The sequence below is a fragment of the Heptranchias perlo genome, chromosome 32 (assembly GCF_035084215.1).
Source record: "Heptranchias perlo isolate sHepPer1 chromosome 32, sHepPer1.hap1, whole genome shotgun sequence".
Classification (NCBI taxonomy): Eukaryota; Metazoa; Chordata; class Chondrichthyes; order Hexanchiformes; family Hexanchidae; genus Heptranchias; species Heptranchias perlo.
In genome coordinates, this window is record NC_090356.1 from 16,978,764 (window position 1) to 17,005,584 (window position 26,821).

General features: G+C 41.5%; 1 protein-coding gene across 2 annotated transcripts; it reads right to left on the reverse strand.

Annotated features, from left to right (window-relative positions):
* Positions 1-2,649: 2,649 nt before the first annotated feature.
* On the reverse strand, positions 2,650-25,167 carry lactbl1b (lactamase, beta-like 1b). Of its 2 annotated transcripts, none has more exons than XM_067970490.1 (7): positions 24,753-25,167; positions 21,133-21,277; positions 19,636-19,745; positions 16,588-16,745; positions 11,543-11,790; positions 10,695-10,800; positions 2,650-8,265 (listed from the first exon to the last, which is right to left on the reverse strand). In XM_067970490.1, the coding sequence occupies exons 2-7, from the start codon at positions 21,236-21,238 to the stop codon at positions 7,293-7,295; spliced, it is 1,701 nt and encodes a 566-aa protein (XP_067826591.1). In that variant the 5' UTR covers positions 21,239-21,277; positions 24,753-25,167; the 3' UTR covers positions 2,650-7,292. The 2 variants fall into 2 exon arrangements, with proteins under 2 accessions (XP_067826591.1, XP_067826590.1); XM_067970489.1 differs by having other exon boundaries at positions 24,710-25,167.
* Between the last annotated feature and the right edge of the window lie 1,654 nt (positions 25,168-26,821).

Consider the following 26,821-nt stretch of genomic DNA (forward strand, 5'->3'; position numbering starts at 1 on the left):
ATCCTCTGCTTTTCACCACGGTCCCTGGGGATTTTTATGGCGTGCGATTTTTCTATCTCCCTTGACCATCAGTGAATTAGCAAATCACTCATCGCCGCTCTCCGTTACCGGCACGGATAAATATTATGTGTCTCTAACTTTTTTAACACACACACCAAAAAAAAAGACGCCAAGTAGCGAAGTATTTTTCCAAACGTTTGCAAAGTTCACTATTGTATTAATGTTGATGATAAAACCGACTTTGAGAGCGGGTTTATCCTTTTACAACATCAGCTAGAGATTTTCAAATTACAAATCATTTAAAAAATACTTAGAATCAAGACCTCGGTTAAATACGTTGCATAAAATGTAATATAAGCTGTTTAATATTCTCCGACGTCATTTTAATAAATGCTTTAAAATATGACATGCAACGTAAGTTCGTGCTTTTAATTCTTAACATTTATGTAGAATATAATGATTTTTCAAATGACTGTTCATAAATTATTCTTGATCATTTCTGTAAGTATTGGTTATGCAGATAGGCCGATAATTAGACTCATAAACTGAGGCAGAGTCCTCGTTTAATCTGTGAGTACATGAAATCAAGTGTGTAATGTTCACAAAACGTGTGCCCCGTAAATATAGCCAAGTGTGTAGGGTACATTAATCAAAAGTATAGGGTACCTGAAACCAAATGTGTAGAGTATATACAACTAAGTGTACAGGGAACATTCAACTAAGTATAGAGCACATACAATTAAGTGTGTAGTCATCTAGTTCATCACGGTATAAAGCAATTTTAAAAATCTGGTCAAGAATAATTGCATTAGGTTGGACGATGTGTGTGGACTAAATATTGGGAAGACCAAAGCCACCAAAAACTCTGTTCCCTAGCCACCGACTCCATCTCTCTCCCTGGCCACTGTCTAGACCGTTCACAACTTTGGCACCCTGAGATGAGCTTCCGACCAAATATCCACTCCATCACCAAGACCACCTACTTCCACCTCTGTAACATTGCCCATCTCCACCCCTGCCTCAGTTCATCTGCTGCTGAAACCCTCATCCATGCCTTTGTTACCTCTAGACTTGACTATTACAATGCTCTCCTGGCTGGCCTCCCATCTTTCACCCTCCATCAACTTGAGCTCATCCAAAACTCTGCTGCCTGCATCCTAACTTGCACCAAGTCCCGTTCACCCATCACCCTGTGCTTGCTGACCTACATTGACTCGCTGTCTGGGAACGCCTTGATTTTAAAATTCTCGTCATTGCTTTCAAATCCCTCCATGGCCTCACCCCTCCCTTTCCCTGTAACCTCCTCCAGACCTACAACCCTGCGAGATCTCTGCGCTCCTCCAATTCTTGCCTCTTGCGCAGCCTCGATTTTAATCGCTCCACCATTGGGTGTGGCCGTGCCTTCAGCTACCTAGGTCCTAAGCTCTGGAATTCCCTCCCTAAACCTCACAGCCGCTCTACCTCTCTCTCCTCCTTTAGGATGCTCCTTAAAACCTACCTCTTTGACCGAGGCACCTGTCCTAATATCTTCTTATGTGGCTCAGTGTCAAATTTTGTTTGATAAGCTCCTGTGAAGCACCTTAGGACGTTTTGCTATGTTAAAGGCGCTATATAAATGCAAGTTGTTGTTGTTTGATTCTTTACTTGATTTGATGCATTCAAACTTGGGTGGAGAAGGTTGTGGTATTGTTGTTTTCCTTTTTTTTGTCTTGAGGGATGACCGAAAGTTATCCGAGAACAACCAGCCATCCAAATAAGTCCTCATTAAACCAGACAAAAGCCCATTGGGATGTTTTCCTACATCAAAGGCGTATTTATAAATGCAACTTGTTATGTTTCAGGTCCAAGACCTGCTGTTAGGTTGTCGTTTAACACTAAAAGAACAAAAAATCCCTAACAAAAAAATATTTTACTCTGCATGACCGGAAGGAACATTAAATTGCCAATATATTTGAGAACGTTTATGATGAGCACATTTTACAAGATTCAAAACCAGCATGTTAATATGTAAAACAGTAAAAGTAAAAATGGGAATCAGTGCATCTGACATCCCCTCAATTATTCCACCCGAATGGAAACTCTCGCCATTGAAATCGAAATCAGCGACACAGTAACAGTAGGCACAACGGTGGAATATATTTCTTTCCCCTAAGTTCTCTTCAGTATTTTACATGGTTTATGAATCACACGGGAACCCAGCGCTCCGTTTTATAGGCAATGAAAAGTTGGCAGAATTGAAATTCATTGAAACGTTTCAAAAATATATCTTGTGGCACCGATTTGTGTGTTTTTGGTGCGGGTGGCGATTCTCGAGGGATTGGGTCACTGTAGCTTATTTATAAAACGGGTGATGAAAGCCATTCGATAACGATGAACAACTGTACGTTTAGGAACTTTCTCCCGTCCTCTGATAGCTGTAGACGGCACGGTTCCCATCACTGGCACTTGCCGATGTATGCAGTTAAATGTTACGCGATTTGGGCGGGGGGGGGGGAGGGGGACGTGGTTTATGTATTTTTCATTACTTGGTACTGAAGACTGTTTATCGATTTAAACCTTAGTTTTATCATTCCGAAGAATGTTGACTGCGTGTAGCAAAGTGCAGGCATTCCTTCGGAAACAAATAAAAACCAACAGACAGCCACGAGGTGGGAAGAGAGAAATTTTAACAAACAGTACCATCTACTGGCTATAATGTATATACAACCAAGTGTACAGGGCACATACAACCAAGTGTACAGGGCACATACAACCTAGTGTACAGGGCACATACAACCAAGTGTACAGGGCACATACAACCTAGTGTACAGGGCACATACAACTAAACGTATAGCCATCTATTTTATCACATTACAAAGCAATTAATTAAGAGGGAGAGTATTAACAATCTGCGTTGAATTTATGCTAATCAAATCTTGAAATGCAAGAAAATAGGGAGAAACTGTTTCCACTGGCAAGAGGGTAGCTAACCAGAGGACACTAGATTTAAGAAAATTGGCAAAAGAACCAGGGAAAGGTGAGGATTTCTTTTACTGAGTTGTTATGATCTGGAATGCACTGCCTGAATGCATGGTGGGGGCAGATTTAGTAATTGGATATACAGTATACCTGAAATGGAAAAATTTGCAGGGCTATGGTGAAAGAGCAGGGGAATGGGACTAATTGGATAGCTCTTTCAAAAAGCCTGCACAGGCATGATGGGCCGAATGGCCTCCTGTGTGCTGTATGAATCTATGATTCTATGATTCTACTCTATATGGACTGCTATTCCACATGTTGATCACTCTTTGTGTGAAGGATTTCCTAATATATTTCCTAAAATTATCTTTTACTAGTTTGAACCTGTGTCCTCTTGTTCTACTCTTGAAATTTAATTTAACTATCTTACATCCCTCTATAAGATCACTTCTCATGCCTTCGTTCCAGGCTGAAAGGGTCAAGTTTCTTCTGCCACTTTACCTTTAATTCCATGGGCCTTAGTCCTTTTTGCAATTTCTTCTGTGCCACTTTATCAAATATGTTTTGAAAATCCAAATATACCACATCCACTACATTCCCTTTGTCTATACATCTGGTGATTTCCTGAAAGAATTCGATTAACTTAGTCAAGCAAGACCAGCTCTTTACAAATCGGTGTTGACTGACCCTCATTAGTGAATGCCTTTCAAAGTGTTCGCTAATATTTTCCTTTTTTGGGCTCCAACAGGTTTCCTACTATTAACTGGTCTAACTGACTTACCCCTTTCTCCTTTTTTGAATAGCTGTTTAATATTCAGTACATTCCAGTCCTTTGGTACAATTCCTATTTCTAAACAAAAATTGGTAAATAATGGTCAGCAGCTCTGTCATTTCATTACTAACCTCTGTCAATATTTTGGGGCATGGCCCATCCCAGGCTGCTAACTTATTGGTGCCAGGAGGGCCAGAAATTAGGCTGGGACTGGGTAAGCTGGCTACCAGCCTAACCTCAGAGCTCCCATAGGGAAAAGCCTCTCCTCTGCCCACCCCATGCAAGGCCAGTGGTGTCAAAGGGGGCTGGGCCCAGGGCAGGGACTTCCTGCATTGGAAGTTCCTGTTTCCCCAGCATAGGGGGAGATAAGGGCAGATTTGGCAGCTGGTTACTCCCAGAGTGAACAGCCTGTTGAATGGCCATTTTGGGGCCCGCCTTGGAATTTCAGACAAAGGATTGTGGCCAGAACCCTCAAAGAAATAGTTGATTTTTTTTTCTATCAGATCCCTTACAACTGACTATATACCACAGTTTCCAACCTCAGACGCCCATAATGGCCAGGGTGTCTGCCAGGAACATTTCAATTAGGTGACCACCTCCTGACCGCACGTATTCTGGTCAACAGAGGAGGTCACTGCCAGGCGCAATCTCAGCATAATTGCCGAGATCACAGGCCCACATGTTTTCTGGACCATTATCTTTAACTCCCATTAATCCTTATAATACAGTGGAATGTAGTTACAATGATTGATTTGGGCAGCCCTCAGTTTGATCGTTACATCCAGTTGATCACAAGTTTTAATCAATTTTATTTACTGGCGAACATCAGTACAGTGCTACAAACACTAGAGAAAACATAAACACATAAGAGAATGAGACAAAGGTGTTAAACGTCCAAAGTGTCTAAAGTGACATTCTATGTCCAGCGCAGTAGTGTGAAATCAACATCTGGATCTTCACCATCGAGTCTGGGTTCTAGTTGGTCAGCCAGTCATTCATAACTTTATACCATGTTGTTTATCAGGCTGGGCAATGTGGACTACGAGATTTTAAAATGTTTCACCAGATCTCTTTGACTAGTTTTTGGCACTATCTCAACTTCCTGCAAAATCTCCACTTTGCTTTGCAAGGGCAACACAGAGGGGTTTCATCAAGCATTTTAAATCAGCAAAGAACGCTATGCAAAATGTGCTGTTCAGGAGAACAGAAAGACCCTCCACAGAACTTTTTATTGCTACGGCGGGTGAATGCGGTTCTAATTCACTTTCCCACGAGCTGTTAAATTCTTTACCTGCAGCTATTGGGCAGCGTTGCACATAACAGACAAGGTGCCAGCCCATGGGTTAACTGGCAAATTAATAGACTGGATTGGTGTGTGACTGGAAGGTGGACAACGGAATGGTGGTGCGTAGCGAGGTAGTGAGATTTTCATAGGGATCGTTGCTATTTGTAACTTTTATATAAGTGACTTGGAAATGAGAACATTGCCCAAGGCATCTAAGAATGCAAACAACACCGAACTGTGTGCAGTGGCCAATGATGCAAACCAATGTTTGATAATAAAAGGGAGTTGGAGAAGATGAATCAATGGACAGAAGAGGTGGCAGATGGAGTTCAACAGAGACAAGTGAAAAGTCATGACTAACCTCCTCCAGCCCTACAACCCTCCGAGATCTCTGCGCCTCTTGTGCATCCCTGATTTTAGTCGCTCCACCATTGGTGGCCGTACCTTCAGCTGCTTAGGTCCTAAGCTCTGGAATTCCTTCCCTAAACCTCTCCACCTCTCTCTCCTCCTTTAAGACACTCCTTAAATCTAGCTCTTTTGGTCACCTGTCCTATCATCTCCTTACGTGGCTCGGTGTCAATTTTTGTCTGAATATGCTTCTGTGAAGCGCCTTGGGACGTTTTACTACTTTAGAGGCACTATATAAATGCAAATTGTTGTTGTAAGTAAAAAATATCATGAGTGTGGACTACATATTAAATGCTACCGTTTTTGAGGTGAGAGAGCAGGAAACCACCAGATCTGGGAGTTTTGGTGGTCTGGTGCTTACATTATAACAACGGCCACACATCTAAATACTTCACTGGCTGTGAAGTACTTTGGGATGTCTCGAGGACTTGAAAGACGCTATATAAATACAAGTTCATTCTTTCATTTAGGTCATTAAAATTGCCAGTTCTGTGCTCGCAGGCAGTTAAGAAAGCAAATAAAATGTTGGGATGCATAGCCCGGAGGCGATTTTGAAGTTTTATCAGGCCTTGGTGAGATTTCATCTGAAGTTCTTTGTTCAGCTTTGGTCTCCACATCACTGAAAAGATAAGTATCTATTAGAGAAAATCCAGAGGGGGGCCCGAGGCTGATTCCTGAACTTAGAGAGCTGGTTTATGAGGAAAGATTGTCTACCCTGGGACTTTACTCTCTTAAGAGAAGAATGAGCGGGACCTTGATAATGTCCTTAAAATTTTCAGGGATAGAGAAATTAGATCCAGAAACAACTTCTGTCTGGCACAGAATTTAAGGATTAGGGAACAAATTTAAAGTTAAGAGTGTCAAAGGAAATTAGGCAACAATTTTTTTTAGTAGAATGGTAGTAGAAATGTGGACTAGATTACCAGCAGAGTTGAACAGAAATCCATAGCAGGTTTTAAAAAGAACTGGATGAATTCCCGTTAACAATTAAGAATGAGGGTAATTAGTTATAGAATCACAGTAAGAAATTTGATGGGAGGTTTGAAAGGGTCGGCTAGATCGGTAGACAATAGTCTTCTCCTGCCCAAAACATTACCATGTTACTGTGTAGCTAAGATATGCACAGCAAAGTGTGGAGTTGCTTCCTGCCTGTGATGTATTGAAGAAAATTACTTTTAATCTTGATGCTTACAATGAAAATGTGTTTATCATTACAAGTGAGAGCACCAGCACAATGGGAATGGATTTGATCCATTTAGCCAAAGGTATATTACAAGCAGCAGTATGTAAAACCGAACTTCACTACTTTACTACGTATCACAACTTAACGAGGTATGTATACCTTGCAGATAAAAATGACATTAAAATACAAGTGCAAAAAGAAAGCTTATGCCCATTGGAAGTGTTCATTTGATGTCTACTTATAACTGACTCCCAGAGATGTTAGTTGATTGAGGACCAATTGACGCCTTCAAAAGACAGCCAGATTGATATCTGTAGAGAAGGATGCTTGAAGGTTATAGAGATTTTAACAGCACTGCCTGATTTTTTTGAGGAGGTAGTGGAAGAATTACAGGCTGGGAATTACCTCAGACTTGCTCCTGTTCCACCGTTATAACTTCACCAGAAGTTACGTCATGGAAACGGGAGCAGCTCCAAGAAAATTCCCAGCCATGGTGTTCCGTAAAGTGGGGGATCAACAGGTGGTGGCAGCCCATGAGAGAGTAATCATAAACGGTCTCTGCATGGAGAAGGCTTGATGGGCCAAATGGCCCTTTTCTTGTTCCAGGCTTTCTTATGTTCCTAACTCTATAAATAAAATGGCTTTTCAAATGTTCCTAAAATAGCTCTACAATCTGTTGTCAAATCTTAAAATCTTGGTTTACGACTTATTCGAAGGATATTATATGTGTTAAGACCTGGAGCATCAAAACCAGTAGACAGGCCTTTTCTATTGAACTGATAAAAATTAAACAGCTGTCCATCTTGAGCTTCAAGTGACACTGAAGCTGTGCTAAATTTCAAGATACATGGGTATTCTTTTTCAAATACAATTTGAAATACCCTCTCTTCCAAATAACATAGCTTGATAGTCCTATATCTTTCAGGTATCAGGTTTTCAATATGAGGGCCAAACTGCTGCATCACTAAAACTCCATTCTCATCTTTCTTTATCTCATAAAAGGTCAGATTTGCATATGTATAGTAACCAACATAAGGCTTAGTGTGAGGAGGCGGAGAAAGAACCCTATTGCTTTGTCGAAATGCAGACTCCATCACAGGTATTAGATAATTATAAACTCCTGTAGTCAAGTCCTTCTCTTGTGGTCGGGAACCTGACATCAAAATAACGAATCCGAGTTTGAGCTTAGGAACAAGGGAAAATGTAGCTGAATAACCATCCAAGTCACCATCTTTTTTAATTATATCATAACCAAATAGTTCATTGATTTCCCATGGTGTTCCTGTTTTGCTGGCAAAGTAGTCCTCAGAACACCTGAACGCTGGTGTAAGCATCATTTTTATGGCGTCAGGCTCCAGAAGATGTTTGTGAATAGCTCCCAAAAACACCATAGCCAATTTAGTCAGATCCGCAGCAGTTGAATACATTTGGCCAGAGGGTCGGTACCAACCAAGGTCGTAAAGCTGTGCAGGTTGACCATTGCTGTAAACACCGACAGCCAACTGAGAACGGACTGATAGTGTAAACTCAAATCCAGTGTGCTCCATTCCTATTTTAGCTAAAATATTCTCGGTAATCCAGCGCTGATAGTCTGATCCAACAACATTATTGGCCAGGATGTGAGCCAGGAGGGAAAATGCCAAATTACTGTAATGGCACCTAAGAAAGACAGAATAGTAAGTGTCATTCAGTTATCAGAACACTTCTTATGATTGACTTTGCACATATGCTTCCTTACATAAACACGTTAAACTGAGCCTAAATTATGCAGCATCTATTTATCTATAATGTATTAAAAAATATATGTTTGCATGCATTTCCTGTTGTGATTTATTTTGTGCCAATTTTTTGCCATTATAAAGACTTAGATCCACATTTATAATGGGAGTTGCCTATGTAAATTTGTCACTGATTATATAATCTGGCCACCAGGTTTTCCTAACACTGTTAAATGCCCAAAATTCCAGGGTAAGGCAGGGCATGGGCGAGGGCCAACATTTGAGTCTAGACTCTTCATGAGGAAGAGACCCCATCACTCCTGGGGAGTCACTCCCATACTGTGACTGTTGGAGAAATGAGAGGCCCTGTGTCTTGTACCTTCTGCTGCTTTACTCTGCTCTATGACACAGCCAGACCTCTTACAAGGTGGCTCCTGTTATCCGTTTCTCTGCGACTGACATTTTCCTACTTTGTCCACCGCATTTTCTGACTTCTTGTCCTGTACTTTTCTTCTAGATGCAAGATAGCGGGAAGCAGTGGAGGAGAAGGAGAAGGAGGAGGAGAACGAGGAGAAGGAAGAAGAAATTGCAGGTCCCTCAACTTCTGGATACACCGCAACATCATCACCCACTTCATCATTCACCCTCTCTCTCTCAACCACCAGCCCAGAGAGACCCTCCCAGAGGTAAATAGACAATTTAGATGGAGGCTTTGTACTGGTGATACACAGAGCACAAGGAAGTCAGCAAAGGCAGCAATGGAAATATAGCCTAACGGTGCTGAGCACAGGTTTAGGAGCTTGCTGATTAGATTTCGGGGGTCCTGCCATGAAAACAAGAACGTTGGCCAAGCGTCACACATATGCGGCTTGACTGCGCAGACTCTCGCAGGATGCACAGCAGATGGCTGGGGTCATGGTGGAATCGAATGCCATCCTCTGTGACACGATCAGGGAAGGCTTCTCATCCATGTAGAATGAGTGGCAGCTCCAGGAACATTTTCATCTGCTCCCCTAATACAGAGACTGGTTACTGCCACCAACATGGACGCAATGACGACAGGGCATCAGCTCTTGGGGGATCGTTTGAAGAGAAGATGGTGAGTGACTTCCAAGAACCATCGCTCAGGGTTTGCAAGATCTCACTGCAACCTTAGATAGTCCTCATGTTGCCTGGGGAGTCTTTACACCTGCAGATAATGTCCCTTCATGAAGCGGTCCTCCTCCTCCAAATCATGGAACAGTATGGGCGTTGATATAGTGAGTCCTATACTCCCAACCTTCTTAGGCATCACTTGTACTGCAGCAGGATTGGGGCACTGTAAACGTGAGTGTAGCACAGCAAAACTAAGACTTGAACAAAAAGGCAGCACTATGCAGATATACCAAAGTATTCCCAGCCCAAAAAATGAAACTTTAAATGCAATAGCACAGCCTCCCTTTAAGAAGCTTGACTAGACAGGTCTTACCTGCTGAGCAGTTAAGTGCCCAGTTTTAATGGGTAAGGACAACACTGGTAATGAAGCCTGCACATGCTGGTAGCACAGCCTCATTTTCAAGCCCCCAAATGCACATTATAAAATCGGACCTGCTAAGTAACAGATGCACAAAATTCTGTTCCCGATTTCCCCACCTGCTTCCGCCAATGGCGAGGCCTCGAGCTGCGAGCATGGCCTCACAACATTTCTTGGGTGTTGCTCTGTTACAGTAAGATGAGTCATTGTACATTATGCTGAATAATGCACGATAGCTGCCAGGAATGCTTAGAAAAATTCTTATGACAAAGAGGACTAATAGCACAGATAATGGAAAATGTACTTCTGCTTTCACTCAATTTGTCTCGGATGTAGGTTAGTTGCACTATTAATCTAAAGGTGCTCCGTAAATCCCATCAAAGATCCAACCCCTACTGTAGAAGCATTATACCCGCTCTGCCTCACACTCTCTAGACATTTGTTTGTCAGTATAATCATGCTGGAGCCTTGCAGATTAGTTATAATGGCAGTTAAACACTGATCAAATATATTTTGAGGCAGTCTTTGTACTGCTGCTTGGGATGGAAACCAGATTAAAACTGCCCTTTTACCCAATACTTGTTATTGCAGTGAGATGAGAGATCTTCCCACCGTTCTGTTTAGGGTGGGTTCGAGCCAGACCCCTTGTGCTACTCTAACGAAAGGTTTCATCAACTATTTGTATAGAATAAAGAAATATTGGAATATTTAACTGGGTAAGCATGTTCCATTACATATAAATTAAAAAATCAAGGAACAGATAGAAGTTCTAATTGGTCAGCAATTCTTTAAAAAGTTTGAAATTCCATGCTACTTTTTGTCAGCATTGGAGAATGATATAAAAGCTGAACTCAAACCTTGTGCCAGGGTCAGCAACAAGTAAATCATCCTGCAGAAGCTTCAGTGCCATCTCAGTATTTCCTTTCCAAAGCAGACTTGTTGACCTGAGTCGTCTGGGTAACCCTGCAAATTATTTCATACAACGTTTAAATATTTCTCCAACCAAAGCCAACAACCGCGAGTCCTTGGGAATGATCTCAAACTGAAAGCCATCAAAACCTTACGGTACACTAAAGCATGATTGGGAAGTTGGAGAATGTGAAAAGGCGACGGGTCAAAGAAACTAATTTTATTTAAAAAAACTTGATTTCTTCACATTGATTAAATATTATGGGGCCGAATTTACTTGGCTGTTTCACTGTCTCCCGCTGGATACATCGGGTCATCTTGGAACAGTGGCCTTGGTCATAGGCTTTTATTGAGGGTTGTTTGTGAATTGCCATCTTTCTGGGGTTGTGTCAGCTTTTTTGAAGCTATTTGTTGGCTTTTCTGAAGTTTGTGGGTTGGCATGTATGCAGACGAGGGTTACAAAATTTAATGTTTTGTGACACTATCTAAATTCTTTGTTTAGTATTTAGTTCACTGAGAGAGCATACAGCAAATTTGGGCCCATAGGTCAGCGGGCTTCACAGGACGGAAGATATTCTGGGAATTCCTGATATATGCTCCTGGCTTGTAAAATTCCACACAATCTACTCATAATCACCTCAGGTGTGCACATCCTCTTTCTTTGGCTTACTCCATGCTAATTGTATTTCTTGACATAACATTGTTACTTTCTAAAATTATTAACTAGACAATATTTACTGCGTCAGTTCAATCTATGTTTTGTTCAAGAATATATTGTATAAAATACTTTCCTCACCTGACAGCTGACTGGCCATTCTTTTCAATGTCACGGATGATACTTTGGCAGCGGATTTCCCTCTTCCAAGAAATACCAGGCTATCTGCTTCATATGTACGTTCTAATTCTTTTGAGTTTCCCAGTGGGTTTTTAACTGTAAAGTTTTTGACATATTTTGTTAGTGGGTCATCCAGTGATGTAATTTTTCCTTCCTGCCACAGTTTGTACAGCATTATAGTAGGGAATATCTTGGAAATGCTTGCAATCCTGAAACAAGAGGAAATTGATTAAGACTTTCACTGAATTCAACACCACAAAACTTTTCACATTTACTGGTTTTGAGAAGGAATCTCATCGTAAGTACATATTTTGAAAATGAAAGTGTGCAAAAGAACTCGAATTAACTTTTGTTTTTTTCATCTTTTTCTTCCGATGAGGAGGACAAGGATTCGCTCCTAATTTGGACTTTAGACAAGCAAACATCTCTAGCAATGCATCAGAAATGGCATCTGCGTCCATAGGCACAAGAGCTACTGCATCTGGATACCCAGATGTGTAGTCTATCATGGTTAATATGTACTGTTCCCTAAATGACTCTTGGCAAGCAAGGAACCCGTGAGATCACACTGTACTGACTCCATAGCCTTTGCCTGACTCCAAGTCACCACTCAAGCTTTCTCTTCTATAACCAAATTAGCCACAACATGCCCATCATTCAAATCAGTACCCAGCAGAATTACAACTGGGACAGGTGTAGATGCTCCTACATTCATTCCCAATCACGAATGGTATTCTGATTAGTCCTTGGCCAACTGACCCAATGAGACCACAAGCATGAGCCAGCCTACTCTCTAGATGTTAGTCATCCTTCCTAACTGGAATCTGGCCCAACACCTAGACCAGCAATTGTTCATACTGTGCCATATTACACAACAGCTGGAGTACCTGAGATCTTACCCCATGGGTTCTTACTCAGGTGCACCTCCTGGATTTTGGGGCAACCAACTGTCTCCTATCCAGTTGCTGGGACCCCAATACTTTTGATGTGGCATAATGGTCTGTTCATTCACCTAATTGCTTCAGAGTCTTATGCTCCTGGTCAAGCAATCATATCCATAGACTTTCTGGAATCACTTCCAGAAATTGATCCCTTAACATTACTTGCCTAAGACTATCATGATCAGTTACATATTCTTATTCTAGTCACATTTCCAAATATCTTCAAGCCCAGAAATTCCCTTACAAGTGGAAATTGTACTAAAGATGTTGTGGATTTTGTTGTCAGCTTCTACCATTGGCTTGTCCTGTTGGACGTACTCCCTTCTTCCCAAATACAGCAAAGTATAGAATGGGATTATAGAACAGTTAAATTAAGGTGTCAGCACTCACGCCTGTAAGTCAGATCGTGACTTCAAACCCCATTCCAGAGACTTGAGCACATAATCCAAACTAGCACTCCGGTGCAGTACTGAGGGAGTACTGTACTGCCAGAGGCCATGTCTGCCCTCCCAGTGGATGTAAAAGGTGCCACGGCCCTATTCAAAAATGAACAGGGGAGATCTCCCAGTGTCCTGGCCAATATTTATCCCTCAACCAACACCTAAAAAATCCCAGATGATCTGGTCATTTATCTTACTGCTGTTTGAGGACTTGGTGTGCGCAAATTGGCTGCTACGTTTACATTACAACAGTGACCTACACTTCAAAAGTACTTCATTGACTTTTGGATGGCCTGAGGTTGTGAAAAGTGCTATTGTATGTAAATGAAAGTTCTTTCTTTCTTTTAACATGATGTGGAGATGCCGGTGATGGACTGGGGTTGACAATTGTAAACAATTTAACAACACCAAGTTATAGTCCAACAATTTTATTTGAAATTCACAAGCTTTCGGAGGCTTCCTCCTTCCTCAGGTGAATGTTGTGGAAATGAAATCCTCGAACCCTTTGCATTTATAAATCACAGAACAATACCTGGTGATTACAGATAGTCTTTCCAACTGCCCGTTGCCAAGGCAATCACTGTGTGCAGACAGAGAGGTGTTACCTACAAGTCCACCGAATATACAATCCACCAAAAAAAAACAGAGAGAGAGAGAGGCAGAAACATGGAAAAGACAGCAAATGACCCGTTATATTAAAAACAGATAACATTTGTTCGCTGGTGGGGTTACGTGTAGCGTGACATGAACCCAAGATCCCGGTTGAGGCCGTCCTCATGGGTGCGGAACTTGGCTATCAATTTCTGCTCGACGATTTTGCGTTGTCGTGTGTCTCGAAGGCCGCCTTGGAGTATGCTTACCCGAAGGTCGGTGGCTGAATGTCCTTGACTGCTGAAGTGTTCCCCGACTGGGAGGGAACCCTCCTGTCTGGTGATTGTTGCGCGGTGTCCGTTCATCCGTTGTCGCAGTGTCTGCATGGTCTCGCCAATGTACCATGCTCTGGGGCATCCTTTCCTGCAACGTATGAGGTAGACAACGTTGGCCGAGTCACAGGAGTATGAACCATGCACCTGGTGGGTGGTGTCCTCTCGTGTGATGGTGGTATCTGTGTCGATGATCTGGCATGTCTTGCAAAGGTTACCGTGGCAGGGTTGTGTGGTGTCGTGGACGCTGTTCTCCTGAAAGCTGTGTAATTTGCTGCGAACGATGGTCTGTTTGAGGTTGGGTGGCTGTTTAAAGGCGAGTAGTGGAGGTGTAAGAATGGGATATGACGCTCGACTCATCGATCGACAGTTCCGACGGGCCACAGAGAAAAATCGCATAGACCACCGCATCGAAGACTAACACGGGACGCAACCAACAGAGTACCCTTCGTCGTCCAGTACTTCCCCGGAGCGGAGAAACTACGCCATGTTCTCCGCAGCCTTTAACATGTCATCAATGACGACGAACACCTCGCTATGGCCATCCCCACACCTCCACTACTCGCCTTTAAACAGCCACCCAACCAGTCGGGGAACACTTCAGCAGTCAAGGACATTCAGCCACCGACCTTCGGGTAAGCATACTCCAAGGCGGCCTTCGAGACACACGACAACGCAAAATCGTCGAGCAGAAATTGATAGCCAAGTTCCGCACCCATGAGGACGGCCTCAACCGGGATCTTGGGTTCACGTCACGCTACACGCAACCCCACCAGCGAACAAATGTTATCTGTTTTTAATATAATGGGTCATTTGTTGTCTTTTCTATGTTTCTGCCTCTCTCTCTGTTTTTTTTTGGTGGTTTGTATATTCGGTGGACTTGTAGGTAACACCTCTCTGTCTGCACACTGTGATTGCCTTGGCAACGGGCAGTTGGAAAGACTATCTGTAATCACCAGGTATTGTTCTGTGATTTATAAATGCGAAGGGTTCGAGGATTTCATTTCCACAACATTCACCTGAGGAAGGAGGAAGCCTCTGAAAGCTTGTGAATTTCAAATAAAATTGTTGGACTATAACTTGGTGTTGTAAAATTGTTTACAATTTTCTTTTAACAGTCACTGCACTTCAAAGTAATTGATTATATGTGAAATGTTTTGAGGTGCTTTTGAGAAATATGGAGGTTTTACAGCTCCAAGTCCTTATTCCTTTCAAATCGATGCAAGTTCAGCAGTTATACTATGGCTTCAGTTAACCATTTTATCTTCAACTGTAACATCAAGAATTACCCCACAGTAATTTTTTAGAATGATTAATACAATTGTTGCAAACATTTTCAGATTTTTCATCTTCATTTACCAGCAGTAAATTACCACGCAGGAAACAATGATACTGTACTTAGTGTAATAAGTGTTATGTGAATGGCAATTACAGCACCTCAGGGAATAATATTGCTAATTTCTACATGAGTCACAGTGCATAATAGTCTGAGAATGCACCTAGAGGAGAAAACAGGTCCTGGCCACAGAGGGAGCGGTAAAAGGAACCCAAAGTAGAAAAAAAAAGAAGGGAAAAGCAAAGTTTCACCACATGACATGTCTTCACAAATTACTTACCACAGATATCAACAGCAATACATGGATGCAGATTGGTAATTGCCTAAAGAAAAGGAAGCAGAGGGTATTTGTAAGGGGAGGGGGGGGGGGGGTCGAAATGGAAGGAGATATTGAGTGAGATTCCCCAGGGACTTTTGCTATGATTTTCTCTCTCTCATATACTGAAATGACCTGGATGTGATGTTTCACTTCAAGCTAATTACATTCATAGATGACACCAAGCTAGGGTGCATTGTGGACTCAAAGGAGGCAGCTAAAATCCAAGATCTTAAACAGAGCTCCACAGGGTACGAACTTCAGCCGATCAATGGCAAATTAAGTTCAATACATTTCGATATAAAAACGGAAAGTACGTGGACTCCTTGGGTGGAAAAGAACCTGCCATGGGAAATTTGAAGCAAAGGTGGAATGTGGCAGGGGGTCAAGGCTGGGGGGGGTGAGGGGGGGGAGGTGCGGGGGGATTATCAATCACTGCCTCCAAGCGATGTGAGGAAAGACAAACAAAACAGAACCGAATACAATGACTTGATGAGATAAAGGCTGTTTTGCCTCGAAAAGAAATGGCGCCAAGGGGACAATATAGTGAGGCTGTACTTGAGTCCTGGTCAGAACACTGTATATCAGATAATTGACCAAACAGAGACAGTGAACCCAGGACAATACTTTCAGCTTCGACAAGGCGGTAGGATAAGGGGGCACAGGTTCAGGATTCTGAAAGGCATGTTTAGCATAAATGTCAAGAAGTATTTCTTTGCATAGTGAGTGATCAACAGCTGCAAGGGACTGTCACGAAGGATGGTTTAGACTATCTCATTGTCTTCATTTAAGAAACAGCTGGTGTTACAGAGGGAAGATGGTAGGGTTCTTGGAGATCAATGGGCTGAAGGGCCTCCTTCATCCAAAACTATCTAGTGATTTGTGAAATAACAAAACCTTTTGTAAATAAATGAAATGTTACACTTATGGCGCAGCTGCAGGTAAAAGTGCCTTAAATAAGCAATATAGAATTCTTCACTGAATCATGTGTCATGGAAAGTAAGATTGGTCTTAAGGTGTCAGATGGCACAGCTGGATGTGTAAAGTTACCTGTAAGCAGTATATTCATTTGGTGGAGGTGAAAACTCGTCTGATGCATTTCTTTTCCCAAAGTTTCCAGTCCACAACACAGTATCATTATATATTATAATAGCTGAAATGGATGGCAGACTCATTGCATGTATTTGATGACGTAAAAGAAAGTCAACCTGAAAAAAGAGAGTCAATATTGCCTAACTTATATTCAAAGACAAAGAGAAATATAATTTTGGTAATAACATGTTATGAAAAATGTAATAAATCATGAGCGAACGGGGTAGATTTTGACTTTGTGCGATGGTGTAAAACGGGTGATAGTGGGTCGGCAGCCCATTTCGCATCTCTTCCAATTTTTATTTCCATTGAAGTCAAAGCGTAAATATAAGCAAGTTCTCAGCCAAGTGTTTACCTTTCATTATTTTAAAGGCTTATATCATAACTCCCCTTAGACTTCTTTCCTCCTGGTCACCTTTCTCTGAATTCTTTCTAATAAATCCTTTTACAGATAGGATGACCAAAACTACATGTCATGCCCAGAAATCATCTCAGTATTGATCTGTACAAGGTCAGTATAACTTGTTCTGACTCTCCAGGTGTAACTCTGCACCCGATTTACCTTAGTGATTGCTTCACACTGACTAAATGCTTCAAGTGATGAGTCACAAACATTCCCCAATCCTTTTATTTATCAGCCTTTGCCAGTACAGACTTTTTCATATTATCTCAATCACAAAGTTCCATTAACCTAACTAAAAACAGGACCCTTTCATATTCTACTTATATTTGCTTTTATCTGTATTATCCAGATTAAAGTCCATTTGCTGTATCTCAACCATCTACATAATAAATCTTGTGTTTTATTTGTTATCTACTCACATAGCTTCATGTCATTGGCAAATTTAACAGCATTATTACAGTTCCCTTTCATTCACAAATATTAATCCCAATCTTGTGCTCCCAACAAAATCTGTGCCATGGCAACGCTAGCACACAGCACACTGTGCTGACTGCATGTAATTTTGTGGGTTAAAGTCATTTGAATAATTGGAATAAGCTCTTTGCAGCAGCAACTAACCTAATGAACAGGCAGTAAATCTGGCTAGCAACTCAAATTTAATGGGAGGTGCCCACTTAAAGACTTAATAGGCAGCCAAATATTGTATTAGTCTTTATAAAGCTACAAAATGGGTTTGAAATATTCCTCAGCCTTGCCAAGGTTGTATGACAAGGGGTTGGCGGGGTGGGGGGGGGGAAACAGGGGAAGAAATACCAGGCTAAAATGAAGGGAAGGAAGCCCAATATGTAGGTATGAAATGAAGTCTATGGGCAAGTGATGAACGTGGCCTCCTGTTTTAAGGCTGGCAAAATGGAGGTGCTGCTGCTTGTAGTGGGGGTGGGAAGGGTTACCCTGTTTGGAAATGCAGGGCAGCCACCCCATAGGACAGCAGTGCAACATAGTCTGGCAGTAGGCAGTGGCCAGATGTAACAGTAGGTATAATACATGGCTGCTGTCTACAATGCTCTTCATTCTTGGGAACTCCGTTACCCAGGGAAAGTTCTGTGCCCTGTTCTTCTGGTGCATCCTTTCCGCAGGGAAAGTGATGTTGCCCCTTGCAAACAAGATCTCTGTCACTTATTGGATACATTTGTTGTGTCTGATAAATGTAATGGAGCCCTTTGTGGAAATGGTAGAGTGTACTGATGAAGGAAATGCAGTTGATGTGTATATAGATTTTCGAAAGGCGTTTTATAAGATGCTCCATAAGAGCGCTTTTGATAAAATTAAGACAGACAGTATGAAGAGGAATGTGACACCATGGATGGGAATTTTAAGGGACAGTAAATAGAGAGTAGTGGTTAATGAATGCTTTATGGACTGGAGGGCGGTGAACAGCGATGTCCCCCAAACATCAATATTGGCACAGTTGCTCTTCTCACTGTGTAAACAAATGGTCTAGGCTTGGGTATAGGATATCAAAATTTACAGAAGACACAAAAACAAAAGGCATGGTTGACTGAGAAGAGGATTTTATGTGACTTTTGGAAGACATAAATGGGTACGTTGACTGGGCAGATAGATGTTGGATTAAATTTAATGTGGAAAAATGTGAGTTAATATACTTTGGGTGGAATATTAAGAAGAAATGTACACTTAACGGTAAAACTTTGAAAGTAGAGGAGCAGATAGACTTAGGAATTTCATATACAAACTTCATTGAACAGTGCCTTCTATAGGGACGATGGCATAGTGGTCATGATTCTGGACTAGCAATCCCATTGTAGCAAATTGTTAAATTGAATTCAATAAATTTTGTAATTTGTGAGTTAACACCAGAAAGAAAATGATCATGAAAGCTGCTGGATTGTTGTGAAAGCCCAACCTGATTCATTTCCTTCAGGGTAGGGAACCTGCACACCCACCTTTCCCCGGTCTGGCCTACATTATGTGGTTGAATCTTGATGCCCTCAGGGCAACTAGGGATGAGCCAGAAATGCTGCCTTGCTGGTGTGGCCCACATCCTAAGAACAAATAAATAAAAAAATAAAGTCCGCCCACTAGCTCCAATTGCAGAACAGTAGGGCGTGCTGAGTCACATCAGTAACAGTGGCCCCCACATTCACTGCAATACTGTAGTTCTAATCCAAGCCACACATAAATCTACAAAGTAATTGACAAGATGCCAATTGCCAAAGCAACAGGTCCTACTGTCTTTTTTTATAATTCTGAGGTTTTGCGTAAGAAAAAAAAATTCATAAGCTCAAGTCACCTCTTACCACGTTTAACAAATCCCCATCTAATTAAAATTGAATTTTTAGTTTTCCATTGGAAAATGTCAGATTTGGTTCTGTTATTGTACTCATATTTTTCATTCTATTTTTATTTTTGCTTCTTCCTGGCAATTCCTTCAATTTCGTGTTATTCTGCCAAAAAAAAACTAGCACCCTTCCAAAGCTGAGCAGTTAGAGCAAAATAGTAAGTTGACCAGAATCTTGCCCTTAATTCTAGATTTTCCAATTTCTTTTAATGCCAGCCGCACTATTTTTTAAAAATTTACTGACCTTTTCTAGGGCTTCTTTTAGAATCGGCATGGGATGCACCAGTGGCACAGGTATGGGATGCCTGGGGCACATTTGGACTGGTTTGGGCTCTTCAGACAAAGTAAATTCACCTGAAATAAACAGAAAAATAACAGAGCTAAGAAGATTTAATTTTAGACAAAATTCATAATAATCTTTTCCTTTGGAGGACTCACATTCCCAGAAAATACCATTGTTAACTGAGCAGTGAACATAATATTTCATTCATTTAAGTATTGAGCTGGAGGACGGAGCAGTGGTGGAGGACAGATCACAAGCGAAGAGGAGCAAATGAAGGTAGCATCAAGGAAGACACCCAGCAGTTACCCAGGCTTTCTGTCTGAGACAACTGTGGGCAGGAAATTGTTGGGATGTCCAAACAGGCAAAATCAAACCCACAGGTCCTTTTATCGGGCCATAAAGCCCTGTTGGTTCCTTTCATTTTGCATGCTTGTGTACAAAGCTATTTTTACTTCTGCCCAGCCTCATCTCTTTAAATGTCCCAGATCTGAAGGAGTTGAAAAGGCGGTGGGTTTAGCCTTTATGCACCTATCGGGAATTAGCCTTTACCTATAGCCCAAACTATCTTGTTATTTATAGTTAAGTAGCAAAACTTGTGGCATTTGGTTGGAGCTTTCGAATTTCTCTGCAGTACACACTGAGGAGCTCGGAGAGTCAAAACTGAGGTGCTACAGAGTGACAAGTTTACATAGGCAATTTCCATTATAAATTTGGATATAGGAATTTATAATGGAAAAAAATTGACACAAGAAGTGTGACAAAAGCATGACAACAGGAAGTAAGATTTTCCTGGACAGGAAATGCACGCAGACATAAGGCCTAAAAATTTTCATGAGCATTCTCTCAATCTCCTGCCGTAACTTCGACAGAAGATTGGAGGAAACCCTGGAGAAACAGAATAAACAGCTGATTACATAGATTCTATAAGGTTTCCGCCAGAGTTACAGAGGAAGATCTGGAGAATTTAAATTCTCCCCCAAGATTTTTAATAAGATATATATAGATAGGTAGGTAGATGGGCCCCAAAATCCCTGGGCCTGACAGTTTGATACTGGAGCTTTCACCAGTGGGGAAGGAATTTGGGGTGGGACCGTGTCCCACCAATTCTCCGCCCCTTTTTCCTCGATAAGCAAAAAATGTCAGAATCATGCCTCCTTTCCATCCTGACATCACTCCCAACCCGAATACTATTCAGCCCCAACTCCCACTGACCCCGCCTCATTCAAATTCTCTTCGGCCCTACATCCGGCTATGGTCTCTCTGTCTCATTCTTGCCCCGCAAAAGAATTATGACAAGTAGTTGGGAAGGTGGACAATGGAGCTCCACTATAATAGTGCACCATCAAACAGGATGCAGCTTCTGTAACAAAATTCGATTATTAACTGTACGCTTATAACGGCACTAATGACGATACTAAACCTCAGCTCCAAGTAAATGACAAACCTCCTTTCACTTACTCGTGCCTTTCTTTGGAAGTTTGTACTGCCACACAAAGCAGCAGGTCATGGTGATAGAGACGATTACGAAGAAAGCCATTCCAAGATATGGCCATTTCAAATCCATAATGAGGGCTTTCCTCACACCTTGCCCATCAGCGCATTGCTGCAAAACAAGAACACAGATTATACACATGTGTCCTATTGTGTCCTCCATCACTAACTACTACATTAAGATGATGAAATTCCTATTATTTCTAAATTCTAAAGAAAACTCCTATAGGATCTGGATGTGCACTTGCTTTCCAGAACTCCTTGCTACTGACGAGTTCAAAAAGTCACAGCAGTCTTTAGCTTCACTTAATACGCAGAACAAGCTGGTTGAAACTGCAGAGGCTGGCTGAGATTGCTGTGTAGCAGAAATAAAGAATCCACAGTTTAGCAAGGGTCAATATGTTATATGCCATTGACATGCTATTGAATCAGTGTATGATCAATAACAGTCAAGTCAGCCTCTCTTTGATTTGGACAAGTGTACACATATTTGGCACATTGCACAGCTGCGTACAATTCTTATGCAAATGAAGAATTCCCACAAAACCAATGAACAGGAGGCTGAAGCTCGGCTGTGTCCAGTAATAATATTGATTCATATAGGCCAACCCACAAACTCGGAAAAGCTGACGAACAGCTTCAAAACAATTTGCACACCCCAAAAAGCTGACAACTCAAAAAACAATGTACAGATGAAAAACATCCCTGAATAAAGGCCACTATTTCAAGGTGACTGAAAAAGTTAAATCCCTTTTTATTACATTGGATTTCACGACTTTTATTAGTGTTTTCACATTCCACAATTCAAATTGTTTTTCTGTGAAAACAAATTCAATGACCTCACGCATGACATAGGAAAATAAGTAGTTACAATGGGAGTGCAGTGGGATCATGAACTTGTCATGACTTGAGCTGCAGCTATACTCAATTATCTATATTATAGGGAAAACTGAAGTACATAAAAGTGTAATTTTTGCAGGAGTGGACTTAGAAGGTGCAAATTTTATTTCCTGGGGGTTCTGAGAGCATGCCCTCAGAAGTTTCATTTTTGGCACATTTTTGATGCATTTTACTGCATTTGGAAGTGTACTGTGAACCCAGGCCCATTGCATTGAATCACAAGCATTTTTGCCATTGTCAATGATTGCCTGCATTCAGTATTGATGAATAGCTGTTTGATCTAATATAATGAGAACTACTGCTTTAGTTTGAGGATAGCTGGGGATGGGGGTAATCCCAAGCCACTTTGATAAAGATCAAAGAAAAGACTCCAGCCTGGGGTACTGGGTTTGAGACCTGTCAGAAGGGGACAGGATCATTGATTGGCTGGAGTTCTCTTTGATGAGTAATGCAGTGGTCAGAGATCTCCTATTACAGAATTATTTTAGTCAGTCTCAGCTTGTCTTTGAGTCTTGCGGCCAACAGCTACAAAGCTACATGTTTTATAAAATTCTGTGCCGTTAGAAAGAGAATTAGTTTAGATAGAGGCTATGGTAAGTACATTTCTGTTTAAGGTCTATGTTTAGAGAGAAAGTGTGTGTTGTCTTCATTATTTAATTTATTAAGGAGGGTAGAGAAATATAAATTTTATTGTGTTATACTATTTATTTACTGTTCACTCATCTGTCTCATGAAAATAAAACCACCTGTTCAAAGACCCAGTTTGGTAATAGCATGTATCCTATCTGCTTTCGAAGAGAGAAGAATCATTTGGTGGCATGTGATACTTTGTACATCAGCTATTAGAATGTAAGAGATCTCTGATACGATCCTTGGGTCTCAATGTCGTTGACATAGATATTGGGCAGGAAACCGTACACTCCTTTATCTACTGTGAAAACGCAATCTATTAAGGTGGCTGGTGAGGTGAATTGAGGGATCTGATATACTGCAAAGTTCTGTAATGCCTTTGTTTGGTTAGTTCGACTTATATGAGCACATAACTGCTTGTTGTGAGGACATTATTGCACCAGTGATAAAGGGTCCCCTCTTCTGAGTCACAATGACAAGACCTACCTTCCAGCAAGTAGCCTGATTTAGCTGTCCTATGCTGCGTGTAACAGCATCTGTGGAGAACGTATGAACAATAACAGACAGGAAAAGATACTCTTTTCCATCCATCCTGTCCCACACAACTGCGATGCCTTGTGCATCACAATATATACACTCCCTACCCCACCCAAAAACCATGTGATCTCCCGGGAGAGGCAAGAAAACAGATAAAAACCCGGGCCGACTTGGGGGAAAGAAAATCTAAGAAATTCCTCTCCGACCTCCTTAGGCGATCGAAACTAGTCCAGAAGATCGCTCAGACCCTGATTAATGTCATGCAGCTCCTACCTTTTGTACGAGGTGATCTCGGCCCCAGCCAGAAACAGGTCCAGCTCTCGCTTGAAGGAATTCAGTGAATCGCTGTCCACCACAAGAGCTGGTGGCCTGTTCCAGAGATCCACTATTCTCTGGGAAAAGAACCACCTCCTGACATCTAACCTGGTTTTGGCCTTATATAACTTGAGATGGTGACCCTTGGTCCTCCTTAACCTATTTAGTTGGAAAAAACTATTCCCTCCATCATCATATAAACCTTGTTCAAATCACCCCTAAGTTTATGCTGTAGGTGGTATAGAGTCCCAGTTCTTTTAGCCTATCTTGATTGCCAAGATGCTTCAAACTGGGAATTAATCTTGTGGCCCTCCTCTGCATCCTTCTCAAAGCCTCACTATCACCCACCATCTTCCATTCAATTAACTTCAGCTGAACACTGCTAGATGGATGCTAAGAACAGATTTCATCAAACCTAGTTCCAAATATAGTAAAGTGCACTGCAAGACAATACACTAGACCAAGCACCACCATTAAATTTCCATCTGCTTATGTTAACCAGCTGCAGTAGCAGATACAACATCAATTAGCAGTAATACTTTTCTTGCGACCTAGATATTATTTTTATTATTGAGAAGCCAAGATGCAGAGTGAAGGCCCACTGCGCAGGTCACTGAGTAAAGGCAATATGAGGTAAGTCAGGAAGCAGTTTTAAAATGTATTACAAACATTAGCACTATAAATAAACCTATTATATACATTGGATAAAAACTAAGCATCCACTCACATCTGCCACCATATGGCTCATGTACAGGTCAGTGGCTTACACATGTGTTGTAAAATGGGTAGGATTTATTTCTCTCCTCCACCCCAACTGCACAGGAGCTGATACCGGACAGCAGGACAAGCTGTGCTTTTAATTCATGAATCATGTGAATATCATGTGCGCAGCACCAAAGAATTTGCCTTAACGTTCATCAGCTGTTCACCCAACCTATAACCTGCTGTTATTTTGTAAGTTCCATAACTCACTGTTTAATCGCATATTATTAGCTTTGTAATTACATTTCTCATCAAAGTATTACCATATTTTTAATGCTCAGATGCAAATGACTGAAGTTTCTGACATGGCAAACAGCTGAATTTTTAGAGTATTAACTTGCTATAAGAAAATAACTTTTATTTTTCAAATTTTCCCTGTCATTATCAACAGGAAACTCACCCAAAGTCGTGTTTTACTCGTCGGTGACATAAGGCGAATGTACCTTCAATAAGATGTAGTAGAATCCACCTCGAGGTTCAGATCACAGGCTATTTGTAATGAAAGGTTGTAAGTGCATTTGGCTCTGGCAGATTCAGATCATGGCGAATTACCAAAGAGCTCTGCTCTCAACTCAATTTCTCCTTTCCTGACGTCATAATCCCTGGGTTTATGTCTTTAACCTGCAAGTGGGAAGCAAAGTTTCTAATCATCCCATTTAATTTACTTCTGCCTGAGTAGATATCACTCAAGAGAAAAAAAACTCTGTAATATACTGGTTTACTATTATTATATTAATGTTTCATTTATTATAATACTTTTCAGTGTTTTGTGAAATCATGCATTTTGCCTGTGGCTCCCCAATTAATACTAGAAACGAATAGATAATCCTAGTGTCTTCCTAACTATACATGCGACACAAATCTGTCTGCACAGTGCAAGAACATCACATTTTGAACATCATAATGCTGCAAAATTTCAATTTCTTTTAAGAGTTATCGTTTACAGAACATGCAAGTTTTAGAATTTTATAAGATACCAGGGGTAGTGGGACTTCAAAAAGGAGAAGGGGCAGGAGGACTTTTGGAAAAGTGGTGACAGTGAAACAAGCATCAGAGCAAGATTTAAAACACTCAGACACCAGAGTGTACCTTAAAAAACACAAGAGTGGGGATAAAATATTGACATAAAAGCAGAGCACAGTTTGGAAAAAAACACCAGAGTGAGATTTAAAAAACAGATACCAGAATGGGATTTAAAGAACAAATAACAGAGTGGGATTTAAAGAAGATTTAAAGAACAAACACCAGATGGGTATTGGTGCGAGGGTCCATCTTCCTGCTCCTCCTTTGTTCGAGCCACGATATCTTGGGAGCCTCCTGCATAAAGAGGAAAGGAAGATGTGTTAGCATGGTGTATGTGTCAAAAGGGGTCACACACAGTAGCATGGCCAGTAGGGTGCCTGTTAATTAGTGACTGATCTTAAGGGGTGACGAAAACCTCCCCTTAAGGCCGTGGCTGCTGAGTTAATTGAAATTTTCAAGACTCAGGTCGATATATTTTTGTTGCGTAATGGTTTCAAGCGATATAGAACAAAGGCGGGTAAATGGAGTTGCGGCACAGATTAGCCATGATCTAATTGATTGGCGGAACAGGCTCGAGGGCCGAATGGCCTACCCCTGTTCCTATGTGAAAAGAAGCCAAAGACAAGACTTACTTTATGGGCTGGCAACAGGCCACCAAGCTGTCTCATACCCATTCCCTTCATGGTCTCCAAACTAATAATTATGAGGGTCTGCTTCTCATAGTATATAAGGCGTCGCAGGATGGTTCGGCCACCAGTGCGGGCTCTCTGCTCCTGAGGTGCACAGCCTTCACCTTTGAAAACATAACAGAAGGATTATTTCAGCAATAGGTCAAAAAAGGAACAACCCAATGAGCAGTGTGAATACAAACTGGTGTGAAATAATGAGCAGATAATGTGCAAATAGTTCTAGAAGCCATATAGTGAGTTGATGCAAAAACATGCTGGAGTTGTGTGAGTCAAAGAAAGTCTTTCCTTTTGAAAGCCTCTAAGTTGAAGATGTAGCTTCAGAGATGGTATTTAGGAGGTCTAATAGGTTAGAGATGAGGCCAATGCTTTGCAGAGGGCATTGCAGATATGCCTGTATACTCGGGGCTAAGCATTTGATGCATGCTTAGTACAGCCAACCCCTTTGCTTTGAGTGGGAACCTTTTAGGCTTCCCTGACTTGATGCTCTTCCTCTGTCCAGAGAGTCTTTTCCTCATTTGTGTGGCACAGAGCATAGCCTTCACATGACTGATCACCTCCTGCCATGTGTGCTCTACACTGACTCTAATTGGAGGCTTTCTCTATGCCCCAAAAAATATGCCACTTTCCTCAGGGCCATCTCCTCCCATAAAACCTACGCTCTATCCTCTGTCAAGACTGCAGTTCCAGGGGGCCCCTCCAGCTATGTTGTGCAGTATCACTTAGCCTCCGCCCAAAAACAGCTTTAAGAACTGCAGCAGCCCTTTAAGAGTTACTACCTTCCCAATTCCACGTGCCCCCCC